General features: G+C 39.5%; 1 protein-coding gene across 3 annotated transcripts in view; it reads right to left on the bottom strand.

Moving 5' to 3' along the window:
• Positions 1–3772: 3772 nt before the first annotated feature.
• The window catches only part of LOC147137521 (ryanodine receptor 3-like), a 93187-nt gene continuing 75609 nt past the window's right edge, over positions 3773–21350 (bottom strand). For 2 of the 3 annotated variants that reach the window (XM_086049936.1, XM_086049937.1), the window contains 29 exons: positions 19716–19825; positions 19563–19614; positions 19442–19492; positions 19261–19360; positions 19108–19187; positions 18959–19035; positions 18787–18860; positions 17361–17378; positions 16182–16262; positions 16004–16092; positions 15773–15901; positions 15565–15669; positions 14189–14270; positions 12782–14100; positions 11838–11896; positions 11575–11746; positions 11406–11492; positions 11137–11340; positions 10295–10425; positions 10169–10211; positions 8702–8829; positions 8580–8640; positions 8358–8504; positions 7954–8088; positions 7720–7876; positions 5328–5392; positions 5128–5228; positions 4768–4819; positions 3773–4629 (listed from right to left, as the gene is read on the bottom strand). In XM_086049936.1, coding sequence (XP_085906062.1) covers positions 4534–4629; positions 4768–4819; positions 5128–5228; positions 5328–5392; positions 7720–7876; positions 7954–8088; positions 8358–8504; positions 8580–8640; positions 8702–8829; positions 10169–10211; positions 10295–10425; positions 11137–11340; positions 11406–11492; positions 11575–11746; positions 11838–11896; positions 12782–14100; positions 14189–14270; positions 15565–15669; positions 15773–15901; positions 16004–16092; positions 16182–16262; positions 17361–17378; positions 18787–18860; positions 18959–19035; positions 19108–19187; positions 19261–19360; positions 19442–19492; positions 19563–19614; positions 19716–19825 — 4005 coding nt within the window. In that variant the 3' untranslated portion in view covers positions 3773–4533. The remainder of the gene's footprint in view (positions 4630–4767; positions 4820–5127; positions 5229–5327; positions 5393–7719; positions 7877–7953; positions 8089–8357; positions 8505–8579; positions 8641–8701; positions 8830–10168; positions 10212–10294; positions 10426–11136; positions 11341–11405; positions 11493–11574; positions 11747–11837; positions 11897–12781; positions 14101–14188; positions 14271–15564; positions 15670–15772; positions 15902–16003; positions 16093–16181; positions 16263–17360; positions 17379–18786; positions 18861–18958; positions 19036–19107; positions 19188–19260; positions 19361–19441; positions 19493–19562; positions 19615–19715; positions 19826–21350) is intronic. The other variant, XM_086049938.1, reaches the window with a different exon arrangement.

The raw sequence follows: 21350 nt of genomic DNA, 5'->3' as shown, positions 1-21350 counted from the left end.
CTTTTGTGACACCAGTACTGGACCTTAATCACACACCTCAAAGAGCTATTGTATATTTATACTTGTTCACTGTCAAGGGGTGTCAAATTCATTTTTGTCACGGGCCACGTTATAGTTATGGTGTCCCTCGGGGGGCCGTTACAACTGTGAACCCATATAAATATATGATCGCCTTATCACATATGCACAACAAATTGATGGCTAACTAGTTTTGAAATCAGAAGCCAGTAAATAGTTTGTTGAACTATTTTTCAATGTATTTTAAAGGAGGGATTGGTAATAAATGCTTGCAATATCTCATATGTGGTGTTGCCGGTGAAGACAATTTCAAAGAAACATGTCAAGTCAACACACATGATTTGCCTTTGCGGGCCACATAAAATGATGTCGCTTGCCGGATCTGGGTTTGACACCTGTGTATAGACTGAAAGCGTACAGACGGATAGATAGAAAAAAAAACCTCTATGATACAATGATATGTACACTGTATTTCCATTGTCCAAATATTCTATTATAAAGTCATCTTTCATACATCCATTTTCTATTGCGCTGGTTCTCAACAGGGTCACAGGTGAGGTCGACCAGCTTAGTGTGAGAGGAAGAGTACATCCTGGACTGGTTACCATTCAATCTCAGGGCAAACAAAACAAGCATTCAAACTCACATACACAATTTCACACAATGGACAAGTTACGGGCTTCATTTAACCTCTTGACTATGAAGCAGATATGTTAAACACTATCCACCATGTTGCCCTATGAGCTCATTTTAACCAATTATTAGATTAGTGTTCATATTCACACAATGCCCCATGTCACATGCTGTGCTTTATTTTTAATCATTTTTTTGTGCCAGTCCTCATGGCGTCGTGTGAAGCATCCCTGCCGTCTTTGTGTGCCTGGGACCAAGGCAAAACAAAACAGACAGAATTAGAGGCTCATATCCTGCGCACTGATGTGAGGGGTCTGATGAAATATCCTGTACATTTATCTTTCCCCAGCGGGTGCAGGAAACTGAGAGCACTAGGCCAGCCACTGATTAAATGCTCGTAATAGAGGCTATTCATCTCCCCCTGTTGAAACCACAGTGTTTTTTAAACACATACAATTAGCCAATACGACATAAAAACCCTTGTTATGTGCTAATATTGGCACGGTTGAACCTACATCACAAATGCTACAGCTGTTTAATTTGGTGAGAGTACGTTCATCAAGACACTGCAGTTTCAGTTTGGACCAACACTTTAAGGCACGAGGTTACATGAGACAAAAAAGATGATGGATAGATAGATGGATGGATGGATGGATGGATGGATGGATGGATGGATAGATAGATAGATAGATAGATAGATAGATAGATAGATAGATAGATAGATAGATAGATAGATAGATAGATAGATAGATAGATAGATAGATGGATGGATGGATGGATGGATGGATGGATGGATGGATAGATGGATAGATAGATAAATAGATAGATAGATAGATAGATAGATAGATAGATAGATAGATAGATAGATAGATAGATAGATAGACAGAAATACTTTTGTGTGATTAAGAATGTTATAAAGTGCATGTCAACATCCGAAAAACATTAGCTGTTTATTGTACAAAGCAAGTAAATATGACGTCACAGAGGAGGGTTTGCAAAATTTCTGACATCATCTGTAAATAGCTGTCATGGCGTCAGTGTAAACATACATTGTAAATCCCACGTAATTGGGGGTCTCACACACACACACACACACACACACACATGCGCACACAGAGGCTCAACAAACATGGACTAATGAAGTTTTACTTGCCAGATGCCATATGGACCCAAATTGTAAGCTAAATAATGAGGTGAGTGCATCACACTGAAATAATTATCCAATGAAACACGGCTAAAAGAATTATCTGTTCATATCCTGCCAATTATCGGACAATGTTTGGCCTTCTGATCAAGACATTTACAGAATAGTAGAATCAAATAATATACATTGTGATGGTGTTTTTTAGACTCAGAAATATAAATCAAAACATTCTGTTGAGTGGCGAGGTCATCACAGAGGTCACTCACATCCAACCATGAAATTCTGCCTTCATATTTAGAAGATGACATCATGGCAAGCTTTGATGTTGATGCTGGAAGACAGGAGAAAAAAGTGAAAAGGACTGGAGGAGGGGATGGTGCTGATGAAGAGGTCACCTGCTGTCTTGTGATGAAACAAAATCCTCTGAGACCACCATGAGATCATCTGAGAAGCTGACAGCTTTCTCAAATACACTAGCGCCCCCAACAGACTGCTGATCATCCACACTTGAGCAGGTTGACTACTTGTTGTCCGTCATTGGATATGGAGGAGATTGTTGCTAAGAGAAAGCAACAAATCTATTAATTAATTTATATTTAATTTTGCTATATATTGACTCAAATGTCAGCTTCATAGAAGCAATTTTCTTAAAAATACAGTTCGCTCATCATCAATCAAAAACTTCTGTATAATATTTCCTTTGCAAAATGAGAACAGTGCGTATTGAATTATTATTGAATGATGTTAAACAAACATTCCTCGAAATTTTACGCACACTGATGTAATGAATACTAATGACGTACCCTGTGTCATCGCTATACACAAACACGATAGGATTTTTATTTATTTATTTTGCAATGTATGAATCATACGTCTTTCATGTCCTAATCAGAAATAAATAGCAATGTTGTGCTGCCGCATTATGAGTGGGAATAAGCATGAGATCACTGCCACAACAGGAAGTATGTAGGGCGGGGAAGGGCAACTTTTATACTGGATGGGGCCACATGTTTTTTATCATTGCTACTGGGGGGCCACATAGGACCACGTACTTCCTAACAAGATGTAGACTATGGACAAAAAAAATGCTATTTTTGAACATGGCCAAAATACGTAAAAACGTGCGAAAAATGTGCTCTTAATATATTTCATTTTGCATAATACATTTTTCAAAGCATGTATAAAAGATCCAATCTAACAACAAAGGGTTTGAAGCACACAACAAGATTATACATTGTTACAGCTGTAGCTGTTGTGAAATGTGCTATATAAATAAAATTCTATTGTATTGTATCACAGGCAGTATTGTTCCCATCATTTCTATTAATTTGGCATGTATATTATGCACTTCATCTAAATATACCACTGCATATGGACACTATAAACATAGAGTATATGGAACGTTTGGGTCACTAAGGTCAGCGTATCCACGTCTTCAAAAGAAAAGTGGATACACGTTTCGTGTGTAACTTATGCCATCTAGTGGAAGAGTATTTCATTGTTCTGCCTGCCATTGTACGTCATGTACCTCACTTGGCTATGGCGCCATCTAGTGTAAAGGTATTTCCTAGATTAATGGTCGATGGCCAATTGTACACTTGCTTTTCATCAGATTCACTCCTTGCATTTTTGACGCAGGCTCAGTTCTGTGTCACAGTGAAAATCGTTCAGTTAAGTTAAATCATATATATATATACATATATATATAAAGTTTGACCACAAGGGGGCCTATGGGTTTACAAAAAACCACCACGTCACATACGCCACTAATGTGTACCTTTTTGAACATTGCTAAAACAAATATGGCAAAAAATACAACTTTTGCACAGGACTGTACATTAAGGCAAATATTTTTGATTTTGTTTTTCTTTCTAAAAGAAGCTCAAACTTTATCTTGCATTTGTGAGTAACTAAACTGAACACACAAATTGATTAAGTATTTTTAAGAATAAAATACAGTGAGCCAAGTAATTTCTGGCACTAGTTTATTTTTGTCCCATCAAAAGAAATGCACAAATCTGCAGAGCCACTACATACAAACGGCCATACGATAGCAATTACACGTTTGCTGTTCCAAGTCAACTCAGATGTCATTTATACAACATGTAACATTTGCATGTATGCTGCATTCAGCAAAACAAATAAATTACATGTTCTTCTCTCATGTTAAATGAAAAAAATCTGTAGTCTACTTACAATAAGAAAAGACAGCACAAGGGTTTGCATAGCTTCTTTGTAATGTAGACTTGCTACTACAGTATAAGGCACTTCATGGAAAACAATTTTAAAAAATTATATTTTACATAATACTGTTTGCCTCTACACTTCACTTGCAAGGTTACACGACAAATGCACTTCACTCTTCTTTTGGCATTAAGTCTCAACATTGTCTAAATAATTATGTTGGATTCTTGTGCATAATTTGACTGACAAATTGTCTCTTAACCCCCCCACACACCCCACTAGTTTCTCAAGACAACATAACACTGTGCAATGATTGGTGGGAGGGGTTATGCAGAGTAAAAGGCAATGCTGTCAAAAGTACCCCGCCAAATCAAAACCTGACAAGGTGAATTGGAGGCTGACATCCAAAGTGAGGGTAGCAAGGGCAGCTCTCTTCTTTGCTAGATTAAACATGTCATTTTAGTCACACTCCGCTCAATGTGGGTGGGGGCATTCATGCTGCAGATTAGAGCAGCAGCGCCCCGCCGGAAGGAGGTAAAGAGGAAGCATCCGCTCTATCCCAGCTGATCTTCGTACTGCTTGCGGAAGCAGTCTCCGGCTGGGAAGAAATCCCAGCAGCGCTCCTGGTACATCTTCCACACATATGATTCCTGAGGCACACAATAATAAATTATTCCTTTATAGGCAGTTTTGGCTCTGCAAAATGATTTTAGGATTAACATGCAATTTCTGGTCACACCAGTTTTGATTCAATCTAATTGAATTGATCACAGTTAATCGTGCTGCACCTGGCCAGTGTGCTCAGTCTCGTCCTTGTTGATGAGGTACATCAGGAAAAACCTTTTAACAGAGTCAATGAAAGAGAAACACATAAACATCAGTCATAGCAACACTAAACAACAAAGATAGTGGATGGATGGACATCAAATATGTACGTTTTGGTATGGGATTCGCTGGCAAGAAGCACTTCTACAACGGAGAAGTTGACTAAACACACATTTCTGAAAGTTCCTTTAATGTTTAGAGCTGGTGGGGATGCCTTGAGTGACTTGGGCACTACTACTGTTACAAAGAACTGAAAACGTCATAATGGTTACACACAGAAAAGACACAATACAGTATAGAACTCTTACGAGTGTAATACTCACAGGTAATTGGCCAAATTGTGCTCTTGCAAAGTGTGAGTCTCAAAGCCATGAGGCGTCGTGTCAAAGTAGTCGTTTCCGATCCCACAAATGAAACATTTAGTCTGATGAGGGAAAAAGAAGAAATTATGAAGATGAGGAGGAAAAGAGTGTCCATTCCCATGCACTCATTCTATGTCTGTTTGTCTGAAATCTTCACTCACCTCCATGTCCTCTTTGACTTGTTCCTGTTGGTCTCTCAGCTCTCCAAAAGCATCAATGATCAAACCTGCAACCACCATCAAAACATTGTAACATTCTTGATACCTTAACTTAAGTGCAGAGGGCTTCTATGTGTATGATCTTAATAGTGGCAGACGTCAGGGTCAGCAAGGTTTTTTCTCTGATGGCCTAAAACACTATTACAAGCACATTTGCAGGCTAAATTAAAATATTTTGTTCAATAAATTTGTATTGATTTATTCTTAACAGTATCTTCATTTCGTACTGTTTCTCTCTCACGTGTTTTAGGACTGGTCGAGTCTCAGCCTCTGGTTTTGCGGTGATTGAGAATTTGAATCGCAGTTACACGATATGGCGCCGTAGCAAATTATAGCCAATCGAAATGCAGCTTTCACAGAGGCAAAAAATCAATTTCCGGCTATTAAGCGAGTGGGACACAGCTGCCCACCACATACCACCAACGGAAATACAGTACAAACATTAATTATATTGTGATTTACACCATATGTACCTGTGGAAGAAATAGCAAAGCTTGTGGTAAAAATATATACGAGCTGCGTACGTACCACGCTGGTTACATTCAAATGAACGGGAAGGAGTCCTGCCTTTCAAAATATCCCCATTTTTTTACATCTTTAATCTCACCCATGTCCTCTTTCTGTCTAAATATGCTCGCGAAGTTCTGATCGCAAGGAGTCCTTATGCTAAATTGCCCATTGTGCGGGGGTCAGTGGACAACTATTATTTTTGCGATGGTCCTAGTCAGCTTTGCAAGCAGGGCAGTGTGGCAGCCCTAACAAAAGACATCTGTGCACATGAATGTACATGATCTGCACACATGAATATATTTAAAATTCAGCATCTATGGTGAGCCAGTATAATAGACGTTATTGAAATGTTTCTGTTTTTTGTCATGTTATTACCGTATTTTCCGGACTTTAAGGCGCACCTTTATATAAGCCGCACCCACTCTATTTAAAAAAAAAAAAAGAAAAAAGAAAAAAAACATAAGCCGCGCTTTTATATAAACCGCACCTATCTATGTTGAAAAATAGGGCCCGTGCATGATGCATCATCGCTGATGTCGCTACCGGGGTACTAATTCCGGTTAGAGCGTCGCTACTAGTGGAAGAAAAATGCACAGAATAGCAGCACCGGTCTACAACCTGCATGGTTCAAAAGCTAGGAAAAAAGTCACAGCTTATAGTCCGGAAAATACAGTCGTTAAATATTTCATGATAAACTGCTCCAGTGTATGTACTAGTGGTGTAACGGTGCACGTGGGTGTATTAATACGTTTCAGTATGGCATGTTCGGTTCGGTCCACTTATTAATGCGAGCTTACGCACGAGCGCTAGTGACTGTTGCATGCGGGAGAGGGCGGCAGCACTAAGGAGGAGCCAGGACACCAGAAGCCATGTTAACCCATAAATGCATGGATAATTGGCATTATAATGGCATACGCAAACAAGCCAGCCCCGTACACTGCAGTCTCCTGTTTGGGAACATTCTAGCTTACCTGTTAAAATCGCCGAAAGGTACGTGTATAAGTCCCAAAGTTGTGTGCCGACATTGCTACATGAGATCGGCGGCTATGTTGCAGCTAACACTTCTAACATAATAACGAATATCCAACTTTAAATGTTTCTTAGACGAGGAAGCAAGCAGTATTTTTAGCCAAAAACAAAGTATAACAGCTCTGTTCTTCGTTCTCCGCTGCTTTTCCCGCTAGCCCTACGATGCATCCATGAACCTCGGAAACATCACAACTCAGCACAACACAAATCCGACCACAACACAGATAACCCAATTCATTACAATATGCTGTTGAACATTCAAAGATTTCAATGCCGAAAAAGTGTATACAATTTCATAAAGACATTAAAGTTACTGTATTTCATTATAAAAAGAGTTTTAATAGTTAGCAATAATTGTAACTGTTATTGTGTGTATTTTTTCATAACAAAAAGTGTATATGTACTGTAATGACAACTTGTCTTTAACTTGAATACTTAGATGTGTTACAGGCTGTTGATGCTGAGTGTTTAAAGATTTCAGTGTCTTAATAATTGACACAATTAAGAGATCTTTATTGTTAGTGTATTTTTTACTCTGGTGTAATTTCTTAGAATGTCACCCGAATTTTTTTCTAAAATAAAATGTACTTGTCATCTTTTCAAAATAAACATTTTTTAAAAAATCTGTTTTTTTTTTGTACTGAAAATATACCGAACCGAAGTTTCCAATAAACCGAACCGAAATGTGATTTAGCGTACCGTTACACCCCTCGTATTTACTGTATGTGGCACAGTTGTGTGCAGTCGTATTACTTTTTTCATTTATTAAAAATAATGTCACAATGATGGGCCTCACCCTGTATGATGGCAAGGAGGATAACGATGACGAAGAAAAAGAAAGTGATGTCGAAAAGGATGCGGTACAGCTCGTAAGGATCGCCAGCCGGATCTTCAATCTCGTCACCAATGCCACCCCCCGCTCTCACACCGACATACATGTGGAATAAGTAGCACTGTGGACGAAAGGTGACACTTACAACAGACACACTGTACTGATTCCACTCAGGGAGTATCAGAGTCTTTCTCTTACAGTCATCATGTCGTCACACTTCATGTCTGGCTCGTCGTCATCTTCGCTCTTGTTGTAGAACTTCCTGAAGAAGTTGAAGGCCACCACAGTGTAGAGGTAGACAACGACGGCCAGAAGACCCACTGTCAACACTAGCTGCACACACACACACACAAGGATAGCCCTCCTGTTAGAAAGCGACATCTATTTATTTTTTTATACCACTTGTCCTCATTATAGGTTCACGGCTGACCGGTTTTCACCCTGGACTGGTCGTCAGTCAATCGCATTGGCATACTGTATCTTTCATACAGGACAAAAATGTTACTTTACAATGTGCTTTCTTGTTCTATCTATGAACTGCTCATTCTTAATTCTGATTCATGAGGGTATACCATCACAATCGCCGGCACACTGTGTCTCACCTGTTTGCCGTTATGGGTGACGGAGGACAAGATGGTGCGGAGCGTCTTGAATCCCATGGCGATGTCCAGTAGATGTGCAGCAAAGAAGAAGTTGTTGTAGTGGCCCAGAATGGACATGGTCGTGTACCACACAAGGTAAAGGAATGACTGATAAGGCAAGACATTTGAAGTTAATTACATTTTCTTATTCACTTATTCATCCATCCAACCATCCATACTTACGTTGTCTGTAAACACCACCCCCATTTTCCAGATATGATACATTGTATCGATTGAACTCAACCTGTCGACAGAAAAAATATTATTTCATCAAGAAATGCCTCTTTAACCATCTCCTCTCTTACCAGGACACCAATGAGGCCTCCTTGGTAACTGCCTCCTCTGTTGGATTAAAATCCAGAGCGCTTTTGTCCAAGCCCAGCAGCTCTGCAATCCTTTCAGCGCCATACAGATCACCATATTTTTTGATCACCTACAGGGAAAACAGGAGCAGGGGAATGTAAAAAACGCAACTTGTATTTTGTCGGGCTAAAACTGTCATTTTAGTTGGACCAAGTTTAAAATATGAATTATTGACATTTATGGCAACAATGTTAGATAGCACAACAAAGCAAGCAAGTTGTTTGCTCCAAAACAATTTGCTGAGTTGTTTTTCCTTATATCTTTAAGTCGGAGGACAATACAAGGGACAATTCGTTCTGTAAACTTTTATTTCTTTTTTGAAAATACAGGAAAGATCATTTTCACATTAGCCAAACAAACTTAAAATATTTTGTTGAACTGCCCAACTAAATTCAATTGAAATGTGTTGCCTTGAAATTTTGAGATCACTCAATTTTTTTTTTTTTTCCAGGGATATGGACTTTAATGAAGCTAATATACAGTACTGGAAACCAGAATACCCTGAGAAAAGCCAGACAATCAGAGATTCAAATCCAGGATCTCTCGTTTGGAAACCAGTCAACCGTGTTGCAATGTGATAACTTCATACAATCCAGCCTTATTATCTTTAGAGACATTATTTTGACACCAGAGACAAACAAAGATGACTGAGAGAATAATCAATGATGGTGACAATTATTCTTCTTCTTATTATTATTATTATTATTACTTTATGAATCCCATTAAAGGAGTTCAATTTACACTCTTCTTTCTCGTGCACACAAGAATCACATTCTGGCAAGAGTGATGGGACGAGTTGTGGTTTGGTGGCCGACCCAAACGCAATTATAGAGTGCTTAGGAAGCAAATAAGCATCCTTTAAAAATATATATATATTTTTTTTCTTATCCAAGCAAACCTCTGAAAAGGGAAGTCAACCCAAACATATTTTTTTCCAGAATATGTTCTGTGCAGGCCCACTAGTTGAGACAAGGCATTCTGAATAATATTGCGTTTGTGGAATATGAGTTAAGCAACAAAATCCACTCGCTATTAGCCATTTCATTGAGCGGCCATTTTGTCATCACTTCACAGTGTCTCAGGGCTCAGATAACAACCAATCATGGCTCAGCTTCAGAAAACGGGTGAGCTGTGATTAGTCGTTACCTGGGCCATGAGACACTGTGATGTCATTTACAGGTCACAGAAGTGACAAAATGGCCACCCCCAGAGATGGCTAAAAACGGGTGGATTACCTCTTATTCTACAAACGCAATATTCATCAGAATGCCTTGTTTCAACTAGTGGGCCTGCATAGAGTATATTCTTGAAAAAAATATGTTTGGGTTGACTTCCCGTTTAAGGACTTAGCTACTGCTGTCGCAAATATACAATATTTTAGTTTGAGTATAAAATACTCAATGTCTTACCTTTCGTTTGACAAATTTATCCCAGTAGTTGTTGGGGAAAGACCTAACAAAACGGCATGAAAACAAAATGTGGTGACACTCTTGGAAAATATAAAGCAATGATCTTAATAAGCTGGACAGACGTACGGCGTATTAATGACCAGCCTGTCCCACTGTCCTTTAATGTCGTCATCTGATGGCTGCTCTGTGATGTAGAGTCCAGCAAACTCCAACTTCCTGGCTATCTCCTTCTCACGCTTGAATACCACCAGAGGAACCTCACATACACACGACAAGTCACTCATTTATTCCTTTGTGATGTTTTGATCATCTGTATTATAAATTGGTTTATTTGGAAAGTACACTATAAAGACAAAAGTACAGTGGAACCATGAAAGGCAGAATTCAAGGGAAATTTCAAATCTAAAGTCGGACAAAATATGGATTTTTTCTACAAGATGTCACCGAACAAAACCAGAGCGTTATATTACAGACCCAAGTTAAGCGAGTAACAAAGTATTTTTTGAGTGAGCTTTTTTCACCATTTACAATTGTGCTCATAATGTCAACGTGTCTTTTTTTTCCCGCTTTGTTTTTGGGGTGGCTCTTTTTTTTTCCAGTACTGACAGTTGTGGTCATAACTTTACATCCTGTACCCTTGCAGAATTTGTGAAACATTGGCAGTTTTGGGGATAATAGGAAAAACATTTACGGATAGTGGTCAGGTGAAGCCATTTGTGGTTACAAGTGTGTATTGCCTTTGTAAATCATAATGACTATTGAAATCACACAAATGACCACAATCAAAAGTTTACATACCCTAGAATGTTTTTCCTATAAACATGTTGACGCACACAGGTTTAAATTAATTATTATTGGTGACATGACAATTTCAATGAGATGTCAGAAAAGAATAGTGGGCCCAATGCTTTTGTCTATATAGTGAACCACATTTGTATTTGTAGTGTGAAAATGTTCATTGTGTGTACCTTCAGGTAGTAGTATCCCACTACACACAAAAAAGATATAACCGTGTGCAGTATTGCCAGACAGCGAAGTGTTGGCGCCATGTAGCCTGTACTCTCTTGTAGGATAAAATATTCAAGAGAGCCGTCGTCTTCTTCATCCTCCTCCTCCCCGGTTCTCCCTCGACCATTCCAAGGGTCCGCTTCATCAGAGTTATCGCCAGTCACCTTACAACATAAAAACATTTGTTTAACGTTATTTTTTACACATTTGCAATCTGCATTGAACTCACTTTATAGAAGAGAAGAATGAAGTTGATTGCAAATGCGACAAAGAGTGCCAAAAATCGCAGGTTGTAGAAGTTCCTGGCCAGGTAGTTCTGTAAAATGCATGAAGTAAAAAATGTCCATCAAATACTCATCAGTGATTAATTGGAGGAGCTGTAAATGAAACAATCTAACCAGCATCTTAGTCTGGTAGATTTCCAAGCCAGCAAAGAAGCTGGCTGTGAAGGCCTCTGGTGGTTCTTTCTTCATGCCGAGTCTCTTCTTGGGGGCTTTCTTCTCCAGTGAAAGCTCGGGAGGGGCTTCATCTTTGGCCTTGTCGTGGTCCTTCTTCTCACCATCATCAGAGCTACGCCAAGAAGCATTCCGGTAGATAAACATGTGGCAGGAGAGCCCTTATAAATACAGTCCATTTACAATAGAGTGCATAAAACACTCACTCTGCTTTCTCTGAATCCGATTTGTAGTCTCCATTTGAAGACCTCTTCTTTGCAGCCATCTATAAAACAGATTAACAATCACATTAACTCTAGAGATTACAAGTGAACTCATCATTACACTCATTTTACAAATATTTATGACCAGAACATATTTCAGTATTAAATATTGTCACCCCTGTTCTTAATGTCATCACGGTAGTCTTTGTTACTATGCTGCTTGTTTTTTTTTTTTTTTAGTAAGGTGAATACATTAACAGGATAAAGATGAATGAATCTATTCATTCATCTATCCATCCATCCATGGAGCATACTTTTTTTATCTTCATTTTAAGAGGGGTTTATCACCATACAGGAGCTACACACCAAATATAATCAAAATATATTCATGTTACAAAAAGTCAAAAAGTGATGAATCATACTTATCCTGTCCTTGACAAAATATGAACACAAACAGTCCAAATTCAAACTTCTGCAATTATTTCCTTCCAAATAAACTATCCAAGCAAAATGAAGTACAATGCCTCCAATATTAGACATCCCAAAAGAGGCACAATTTAGCTCAACTGGAAAAATATTTAGACCCACTAAACCTAAAAAATAAAACAAAATTTGGAGTTCAAACATTTAATCATCATGCATGTCTCGTAAGAAATGCATTACTGAACAAAAGATGAGCGCTGCGTGTTCTTTATTTTTTTTTCCCCACATCTTTTTTGAAGAAATACAACACTTTCACTTTCAGCAATCCCTACGCCACTAGGTGACAGTGTGACTTCACAAACATTGCAATCTTTTCAGGCGTCTTGAAAGAATGAGCAGTTTTACTTTAGTTTATCTTTATTTAAACAGTTATCTCCTGTTTATGCTTCTGAGAGGAATGTTAAAATGTTTCTTTAAACTTTTAATGGGAGTTGAAGGTTGCACTGTGTTAGATAAGCACTAACCTGAGCCTTCTTCTGCTTGACAGCACTGGCTATGGATGGAGCATCGCCCCCCACAACCACCTCAGACACGTCCCCCAATCCGGGCTCCGCTCCGTGTTTACCCTCCTTCTTCGGCTGGATGTTGAGCAGCTCGGCCATCAGGTCTGCCTCCGCCGCCTCCCCCTGAACCAGGTGACCCATCTCGGTCAAGGCTGATGCCTCATGAGCCTCCATCTTCTCTGTCTCCAGCACATCCCCGTGGATCCCAAACTGGGTGGGATCCGGCATGTTTCCCAGAATGTCCGTGACCTTCATGTTCTTTGCCCCTTCAACGAGGCCACCGCCAAACATGGTGGTCCACAAAATATGGAAGAAACCCCAAACCAAGCTGTACACAAAGTGGAGGAGGCCGGTGATAATCATCCAGAAGAAAGCAAAGAAGCCATGCACCGTCTCCCTCACGCTCATCTTCCGGAATTTTCTGTACTGCCGTTTCATGCTCTTGAAAGTGAGCAACTGGCGAATGTGGCAGATGTTTTTCCTCATGGAGATGCAAGCGACGGTAAAGGCTGACGAAGACTCCAACATGACACTCTCCTCCTCTTCCTCCTCCTGGTTCTCCGCCACGCTCTGGTTGTCATCTTCGTCGTCGTCTTCCTGACGCTCTACTGGGTCCGGCTCTGAAATCTGAGACGCCAGCTGCATCTCGAAAATGGTATCCTCGCAGAAATTCACAAACAGTTCCATCTTTTCGCTCTCTCCGCCTTCATTAACCACATCAAAGATGAACTGTCGCTTGGACTCCTTCACCTGAGGCTTCTCCCACTGGGTTCGACTCGACTCGCTGATGTCAAAGTAGACTCGTTCGATGCGCTTGGCCCCGCCCATGATCTCGATACGACCCAAGTAGGGTTCAAAGTAGCTGAGGACACTTTCGGCCAGGTCCTGGAATGTCGAGAGGCGAGCGTCATGCGGCATGTGCTCCGAGAGGTTTGTAAGCAGAACGGCCACGTTAAAGCCAATGTCCTTAGCGGGCTCATGGAACCTTTCCACGAACTGCACGTAGTTGAACATGTCGTTCTCATCCGCCTCGGCGCAAGACAGAAGAAACTCAATCTCCGACTGGGAATACTGCTTCTGGTTCTCCATGGACTTCTGGAAATCCTTCTTTGAGATGAAGCCTTTGCTTTCAGCATCATAGATCTTGAAGCTGTCGGAGGTGGTCAGGTCCTTCAACTTGAGGAACATGTCAAAAAACTTGAGGATCATTTCCACATTGCTGGACGATTCCACCAAGGTGTCCACCATTTGTTTACCAATGGTCCCATTGACAACATTTCCTGTGATGGGATATGCAAAGGACATTCATCACATAAAATGTCAATGCGCAAACACCCGTTTTGCTACAGCAGATCTTACAGACTGCACCTTCGAGAAGAGAGAGCATCATGACGATCATGTCCTTCTGCAGGTCCAGCAGCTCCTTTAATAATTCAATCTGACTGGAGTCCTGTTAGGGGATAAAAAAGTTAAAAGACCTGCCCTGCATGGCCCCAAAGTGTTGTTTCTTGGTAACCTCCATCCATCAGAAGCAGTCTTAATGTTATTTTCGGTCTAAAAACAGATGTCTCGCCAGTCCAACTCATTTGAGGACGTCTTTATCAACTCTGGATTCAGGACACCATCAATCTCAGGAGCCCTTTCATACGTTAAATGTAGAACCTTCGCTCTGTTCTCTGCCTCACTGAGCATCTTTGGTGGAATATTTTTCATGGTGGAGTAGGCAATGCAAGTTTACTGGAGGGAAAATCTAGCAAAGAAAATCATATACTGCAACAAAAAAGATACTGCATATATCATTTTTAAACAAATATATGAATACTGATGTATTAATAGTATACAGAATATTCCAGTTACAAATTATTCTGTTTGTTAGCACTAATCGTATACCGCATTTGTTCTAAGACGATAATGCAGTAGTATTGTATGTCCCATTAACATTAAGAGGACAGAGATAGCTGGACGGGGGCAGGGTACAACCTGGACTGGTCACAAAAAATAATTGCAAAATTATTTTGTTATTTTCTAATTAGCGTCACGTTACATATGATATGAAAAAATCTAGTAAAAGTATAGGTCTTTCCAAACTTTGATTTGGGGCCAAATTTCGTGGGCTTTTCGATTCAAGTTAGCTTTAACAAAGTTAAGTTAAATGAGTTCATCACTGGTATACATCTTAGATACTGTGCAAGTCTGTCTACTGCATGTTGCCAATTATGTACAGTGCCAGTCAATACTTTGGAAACACCTTCAAACTCTAATGGTCTCAAACACATTAAGAGGTCAAGAAATTCAAGCTATTAACTTATGATAATGCACAGCTGTGAATCGAAAGTCATTCCACTTGAAGGCATCATCTACATCATAACACTAACTGACAAAATACCAACATCTGCAAAGATGTTGTCTGGGCAAAAGACCTCAATTATAATACATATTCTGTTTTGATTAACATTTATTTGTTTACCAAATAATTCCATCAATATGTTTTCTTAATGTTGATGACTTAAGTATTAATCTACTATTCAGGACATTTTTAAATGACGAAAAAACATTCAATTAGAGGTTGTTTCCAAATATGTTTGACAGGTACTGTAATTTGACAAGTTTGGGTCTCAATCAGGAGCTAAATTTTCAATTTGGGGCATGAGCTGAAAAAATGGTGTCATTCTGGTTGGCTGGCAGTGTATTTTATGAGAACATCAGAAAAACTCTGCTGTCAAATGTAGATCAATATCTCATACCTGGGATAACTTCATCTGCATATTTGCAAAAACATGCAGGAAGCCCACAACTGCATCCCACAATCTGCTATGAGCCAGACTCTGTTGGTTGCCTATACATGGCCCCTAGAGAACACAACACAGCTCTCAATTCATAAATGAACAACTGGCACTTCAGATCGATCAAAACTGAACTCCTGTTATGTTGCCATGTGTAGTGAAATTGTACCTGTATGTACTCTGTTAATGAGTTGAAGACCTGCTTAGCAACTGCCAACGCTTTGGAGAAATTCCTCTGACCCGCCTCATCAATGATATCTTTTCCAGAGTAGTACCAGTAGAAATCACTGATGGACTCCTATCATGAAATATTAACACATATCAGACAGTGGAAAATACAATAGACAATTTAATATGTGTTGTATGTATTTAAGGAAGTGCTCTTAGCAGAAGATCACACCTGAAGTCTGAGCAAGTAGTCCACAGTACTAATAATGATGTTAACTGTAGTTGTGTTTCCTGTCTGTGTCCTGAGAAAGTTCTGGAAATCTGCAGATAATGAATTGGCCTCATTAAGCATTTAACATTCATAAATGAGATCAATCCTGGCATAGTTTGGTTTAAGTGTGCGAACATACCGTTGTTGTGTCCCTCACACAGAAGCTGTAGAAACCTAAAAAGATCCTTAGTGAACTCGTCATTCTGAAGCACTTTGGAGCCTGCGGGGACAAGAAATCAAATGAATGGTTTGTAAAGCAGACAGAAGACATTCCTGTTTGTTGATAGAGGCAATAGCAGAATTGCTTTTGCATATTTATAAAGCTGTTTTCCAGTTGGCTAATTGCATATACAGTAAACACCCCTCCATTGCAGGTGTTCGCAGTCCCACGATTTCAAGGTGTTTAGCTTTTGTTTTTTGGGTTCATAACTATCTTGCTCTGCCTTCGGTTTATTTTGGGGGCAATTCCACCGTTGACCACTGTATGGAAGCACACTATTTCGTTTGACACTATGTAAATTGGACTAAAAAAGAATGAAAACAGGAAATACTGTATTTTAGCTCACCCTAGTTTTTGCTGAAAATAGGTATTTTCTCAGTCAGCTTTATGACGTAGATGTTGCTTTATGACCTGGAATGACTTTCAGTTCACAGCTGTGCATTATTAAGAGTGAATAGCTGGAATTTCATGACCGCTTAATGTGTTCGAGACTATTTGAATTTGAAGCTGTTTCCAAACTTTTGACTGGTACTGTAACTGTATGTTATTGGCCTTAAAAAAAATGAAGTAAGTGCTACACAAACATGCCTAGGGTGTATTTAAATAGGGTATTTCTGAATAACAAGTCCCACTTATGGCTGGGCTGGTCTAGAACTGTAACCCCTGCGATAGAGGGCAATTACTGTACCACAAAAATCGAACAATAGGAATAAAACTGAGCAGTGTTGTTTAAACGCCAGCAAAACTGTACTTGTTCGGTGCAAACAAACAATTTTATTCTAAACATAAACTGGTTAGCATAATCAAAATGAAGACAAATCAAAACAACTGGCAAGCATTACCTTCTTGTGAAAGAAGAAGGAATTGGGGTCACCTGACCAAAGACCGAACAATATACTGTATTGATCAACCAGATGTTAAAATGAGCATGCATGCGTTCCGTCAACTCGGGTTAATACTCTAATAAAGGAATAGGAAGGTGCTTGTATTGCATTCAGGGTGCAAAGGGGGGAAGATCAGGGGGAGTCAAATGGGGCAAGCAATCAAGATGTCAGCATTGCATAGAAGAGTAGAGTAGAATCTAAACCATGTATTTACCCCGCTCACTCACGTTGACTGCGACCGATGACATAAAAAATGATCATAGGAACACACAAAAAGCAGACATAAGCAAAGGTGAAGACATTGATATTCAATCACAACCACGGGAGAGATGATCGTATTCCAGATATAACTTATACATACATTGATTTGCAACCTTAAGCTTGCAATTGAAGTTTTAAAATACAGTCTATTCTCTAAAGGCAAGGATTAAAACAGTTACCATCACTTATGCCTGAGTTTATGAAGTGGAAATGAGCTGCAATATGCATCATGGATCATATTTTGTGTATATATACAACTTTAAGTACACGTGCACAATCTAACGGAGTCCAATGCATGACTTGTATTGACTCCGTAAATGTATAGTAATAATTTACATTGTTAAAAATTCTTCAAATGATTGTGCAAATGTACCTAATGAAGTTATCAGTGATTCTATATACTGTATGCAAACCTGCAGTCAAATTGATTCATTCAATACATGGTAAATTTTTAATTGATGTCACTAATTAAATGTAATTGGTTGACCGCAGTAAGACAGGACTTGCACATACAGTAACACAGGTTCACCTGTGTGACCACAATATCAACATGAAACAAAAACATGATGTGAAAATGGAATTGTGCAACCCCGGAAGAGCAGAGGAGTCTGTAGGTCCAGAGTGGCCAGTGATGGGGTCAGCAAGTATAAGAAACGAGAACTGTACAAGCCTGAACGACATGTCACATCACAGTAAGATGCCTAAGATATGAATACTCCGTTAAGATTTGAGAATTTCTGAATAACCAAACTTTGTGAATGAAATTGTTTAATACATATTTAAATGACTTCCCTTAACACATGGTAAAATAAATACCAGCTCTGACAGTGTTAATCAAAACTGAGCATTATCATGTTTTTTTTTTTTTTACATCCTGTCAGATTCCGCAGGTGTGCCTATTGAAGTGGCCAGTCATCTTGAGTGTACCTGTCGTTCTGAAAAGAGCTAATATTAGGGACTTTGAATGTAATTGCGCAGTATGCTTGTTTCTGACGTACGTGCGTACGTACGTGCATACGTATGTATGTGTAGGTATGCGTGTACAGTATTTAATGCTCTCTGCCCGACTGCTGTATTAGCAGGACTGTGTGAACACCAGAGGGCAGACTTTCACTTTTAGGCATGTTGTTGCGTGGGTCAAATAATAAACTATGTACAGCACTGTTAATATATTATCCATTGTGGAGGGAAGAAAACATTGTGAGGTTGATGACATCTAACTCCCAGTTTAGTATGTAAGTATGTACAACTCAATGAAACGTTCTTGCAAATAAAGTACGATTTTTTTTTTCTTTTACCTGAAAATGACAACATAAATTCAGGACTAAAACTTACTGTAAATAAAACAAGTTAATGTTGGTGCTGCTATATTTACATACTTGATCCTTCTTCTGTAACCATCCCAAGACCTTCTGCTTTGTTTTGCCTCTCAAAAGCATTGAGGTCCAGCACACTAAGAAGGAAAGATGAACCAATATTGTCTCATATTAGTTTTGGTTCATATGACTCATTTGAAAAAGGGTTGGGGGAAAGCATCTGTGTCTTTGTTACCTGCAAGACATCATTAGTCCAGATAAGCTTTTGAAGAAGCCGACATCTCGCTTCTCTTTCAGGTAGTCCAACATTTTCTGCACAAAACAAGGATGTAAAGTGGGTTGATGTAGCCAGTTAACTCATTCTGGTTCTGTAGTGGCCATTACCTGCTGGACCAGAATGTTCCCGCCATTGAGAATCGAGATGCCCAATTTCAGGGTGAAGGTTACCATAGCATCGAGTCGACCTAATGACCTCACTGTGTAAATCATACTATATACAGTAGCACACGTGGTAAGTGTATAAGGGTGGACATGTACCTTTACAAGCACCAATCATCTGGAGCACCATCTCAGCAGCCCCACGGTCGTGCAGTCGGGCCTGCTGGTACAACATCTTTTGCTTCTCCATTTCCTTCTCCTGAAAGACAAGACGTGCAGCATGCAACAAACTGTGTGGCAGAAAAAAAAAATAGACTTCCACTGTTTGCTTCAATCGTACCTCAAATGTTTTTTCTTTCTCGTCGTTCTCCTCTTCACCTTCGGCACAACTCTGAGAGAGAAATGTGATGTAAAACTGGTACCTTTTTGCATTAGTCAAAGTCAATAAGACGATAATATACCTTTGCCATCATATCTGCGTAGGCAATATATAAAGGATCATCTTCCAAAGAGCTGAAAAAATAATAATATTGCAAGTATTGCAAGTTAACGGATGCACAGTCACATGATTTCGTGTGTCATCTACATGTATGTGCATGTGTGTGTGTGTTCACCTGCACTCTGTAAGAGCATTGTGGCTGAAATGCAGAATGAGCTGGTGAAGAGGATCGGGCTGCTTTCTGACCTCCTCCTCTTCCTCCTCCTCCACTTTGTGATGTATTTTCTGGACAAGTCATGGCCTCTTGTTATTAGTTAGACAATAGGTTATGACTCTGTTGTGACAGTACCTGGCATAAATTCTTAACTTGACAAAACAAGATTCTAAGTGCTTACACTGGAAGCATGCAGACCATCAAGGCCAAGCATGGATTAACATGCTAACACACACGCAAGCAGAGGTGACATGCAGCAGCTTTGTACACAATGGCAATAAGCGTGATTCTCCATATGCCCACTTTTTATCTATACAATTCCATTGACATCCAGCGATTTATCCGGGAGCACAAACATTGTACTATAAATCATACCAGAAAAAAAGATTTTTCAACTATTTTACAAAGTAATCGCTGTGTCATAATGTTCCTAATATGTCGGTCTCCCGTTGCTTCAATTCCACATTATGTGAAAAAAAACACTACAATTAGTCTATTTTCAAAAGGTAGGTTCATTCGCACTTCAGTATAAATTGGTTCACAAAAGTATCCTGTGGAAAATTAGAGGACCTTCAGAAATTGTGTTTGAATGTTGAGGTATTATGCCAAGTAATACCAAAGAAAGAAAAAAAAACAAGTAGGACTGACTATAATGCTAATTAATGAAAGCAAAGCTACAGTGTCCCCAGATACTTTGCCAATGTGAATCATATAGGCTGAATATCATATCATCTGTTAAGTGTTTTCAGGTGTCACTGTGAAATCATTGCTTTCCTTTCCATGATCACCGAGATTAATTAACTCAGTCATGCTAAATTTGGGGATGGCAAAAGTTAATTCAAAATCACTGTAGTGGTTTAGCCGCCTGTCCGTTCAGGCAGCATGTGTTCAGTTTCTCACAATGACGTTGTGAATGTGAGTGTGAATGGTTGTCTGTTGCTATGTGTGTTATGTGATCGACGAGCAACCAGTCCAGGGTGCGGTCTGCCTTTCAACTGATGTCAGCTGGGAAAGGCACCAGCACCCAACAACCCTGAATAGACTACGCAGTATAGAAAATGGATGGAAGTCAGCCCCCCACCCCCCACCCCCCCACCCCCCAAAAAAATTCTAAAACTTTGAATCCAATTCTTTGTACATTGTACATGAGCAGTATACTGTAGATTTGACATGAACATTTTTATCGGGCGCTGTTTAAGGTATTGATGGTATTCTTGATTGGCCTTATTCTATACTTACAGAAAGTGTCACGTATTCAGGGAGCAATTGAAAAAGGCAAATTTTGTGCATTGCCTTCCTGCATTCAGTCTGTGGAGCAATGTTGCTTCTTTAACGCAGCGTTTTAAAAGATATGAAGATGACACAATAGAAAAAAAAAATCGAACTCGAATGGGATGAAACACTGCAGTTACACAAGATGAGTGATATTGCTCTGACATCAGCGGTGATGTCATGCTTGCGACACAAATGTGCCACCTGGCTGATAAGTGGGAAAAACACCTTCAAGCATACACAACAATGTCACAGCTACAACAAGAGAAGGAGACGTAAGAAGCCTCCCCAGGGAACATGGCCACTATTACGCAGGCACCTGGT

This window comes from Filicampus tigris, chromosome 13 (genome assembly GCF_054856515.1).
Source record: "Filicampus tigris isolate MCC_2025a chromosome 13, RoL_Ftig_1.0, whole genome shotgun sequence".
NCBI lineage: Eukaryota > Metazoa > Chordata > Actinopteri > Syngnathiformes > Syngnathidae > Filicampus > Filicampus tigris.
Note: the sequence above shows the minus strand (reverse complement) of the source record. Positions and strands in the feature narration are given on the sequence as shown.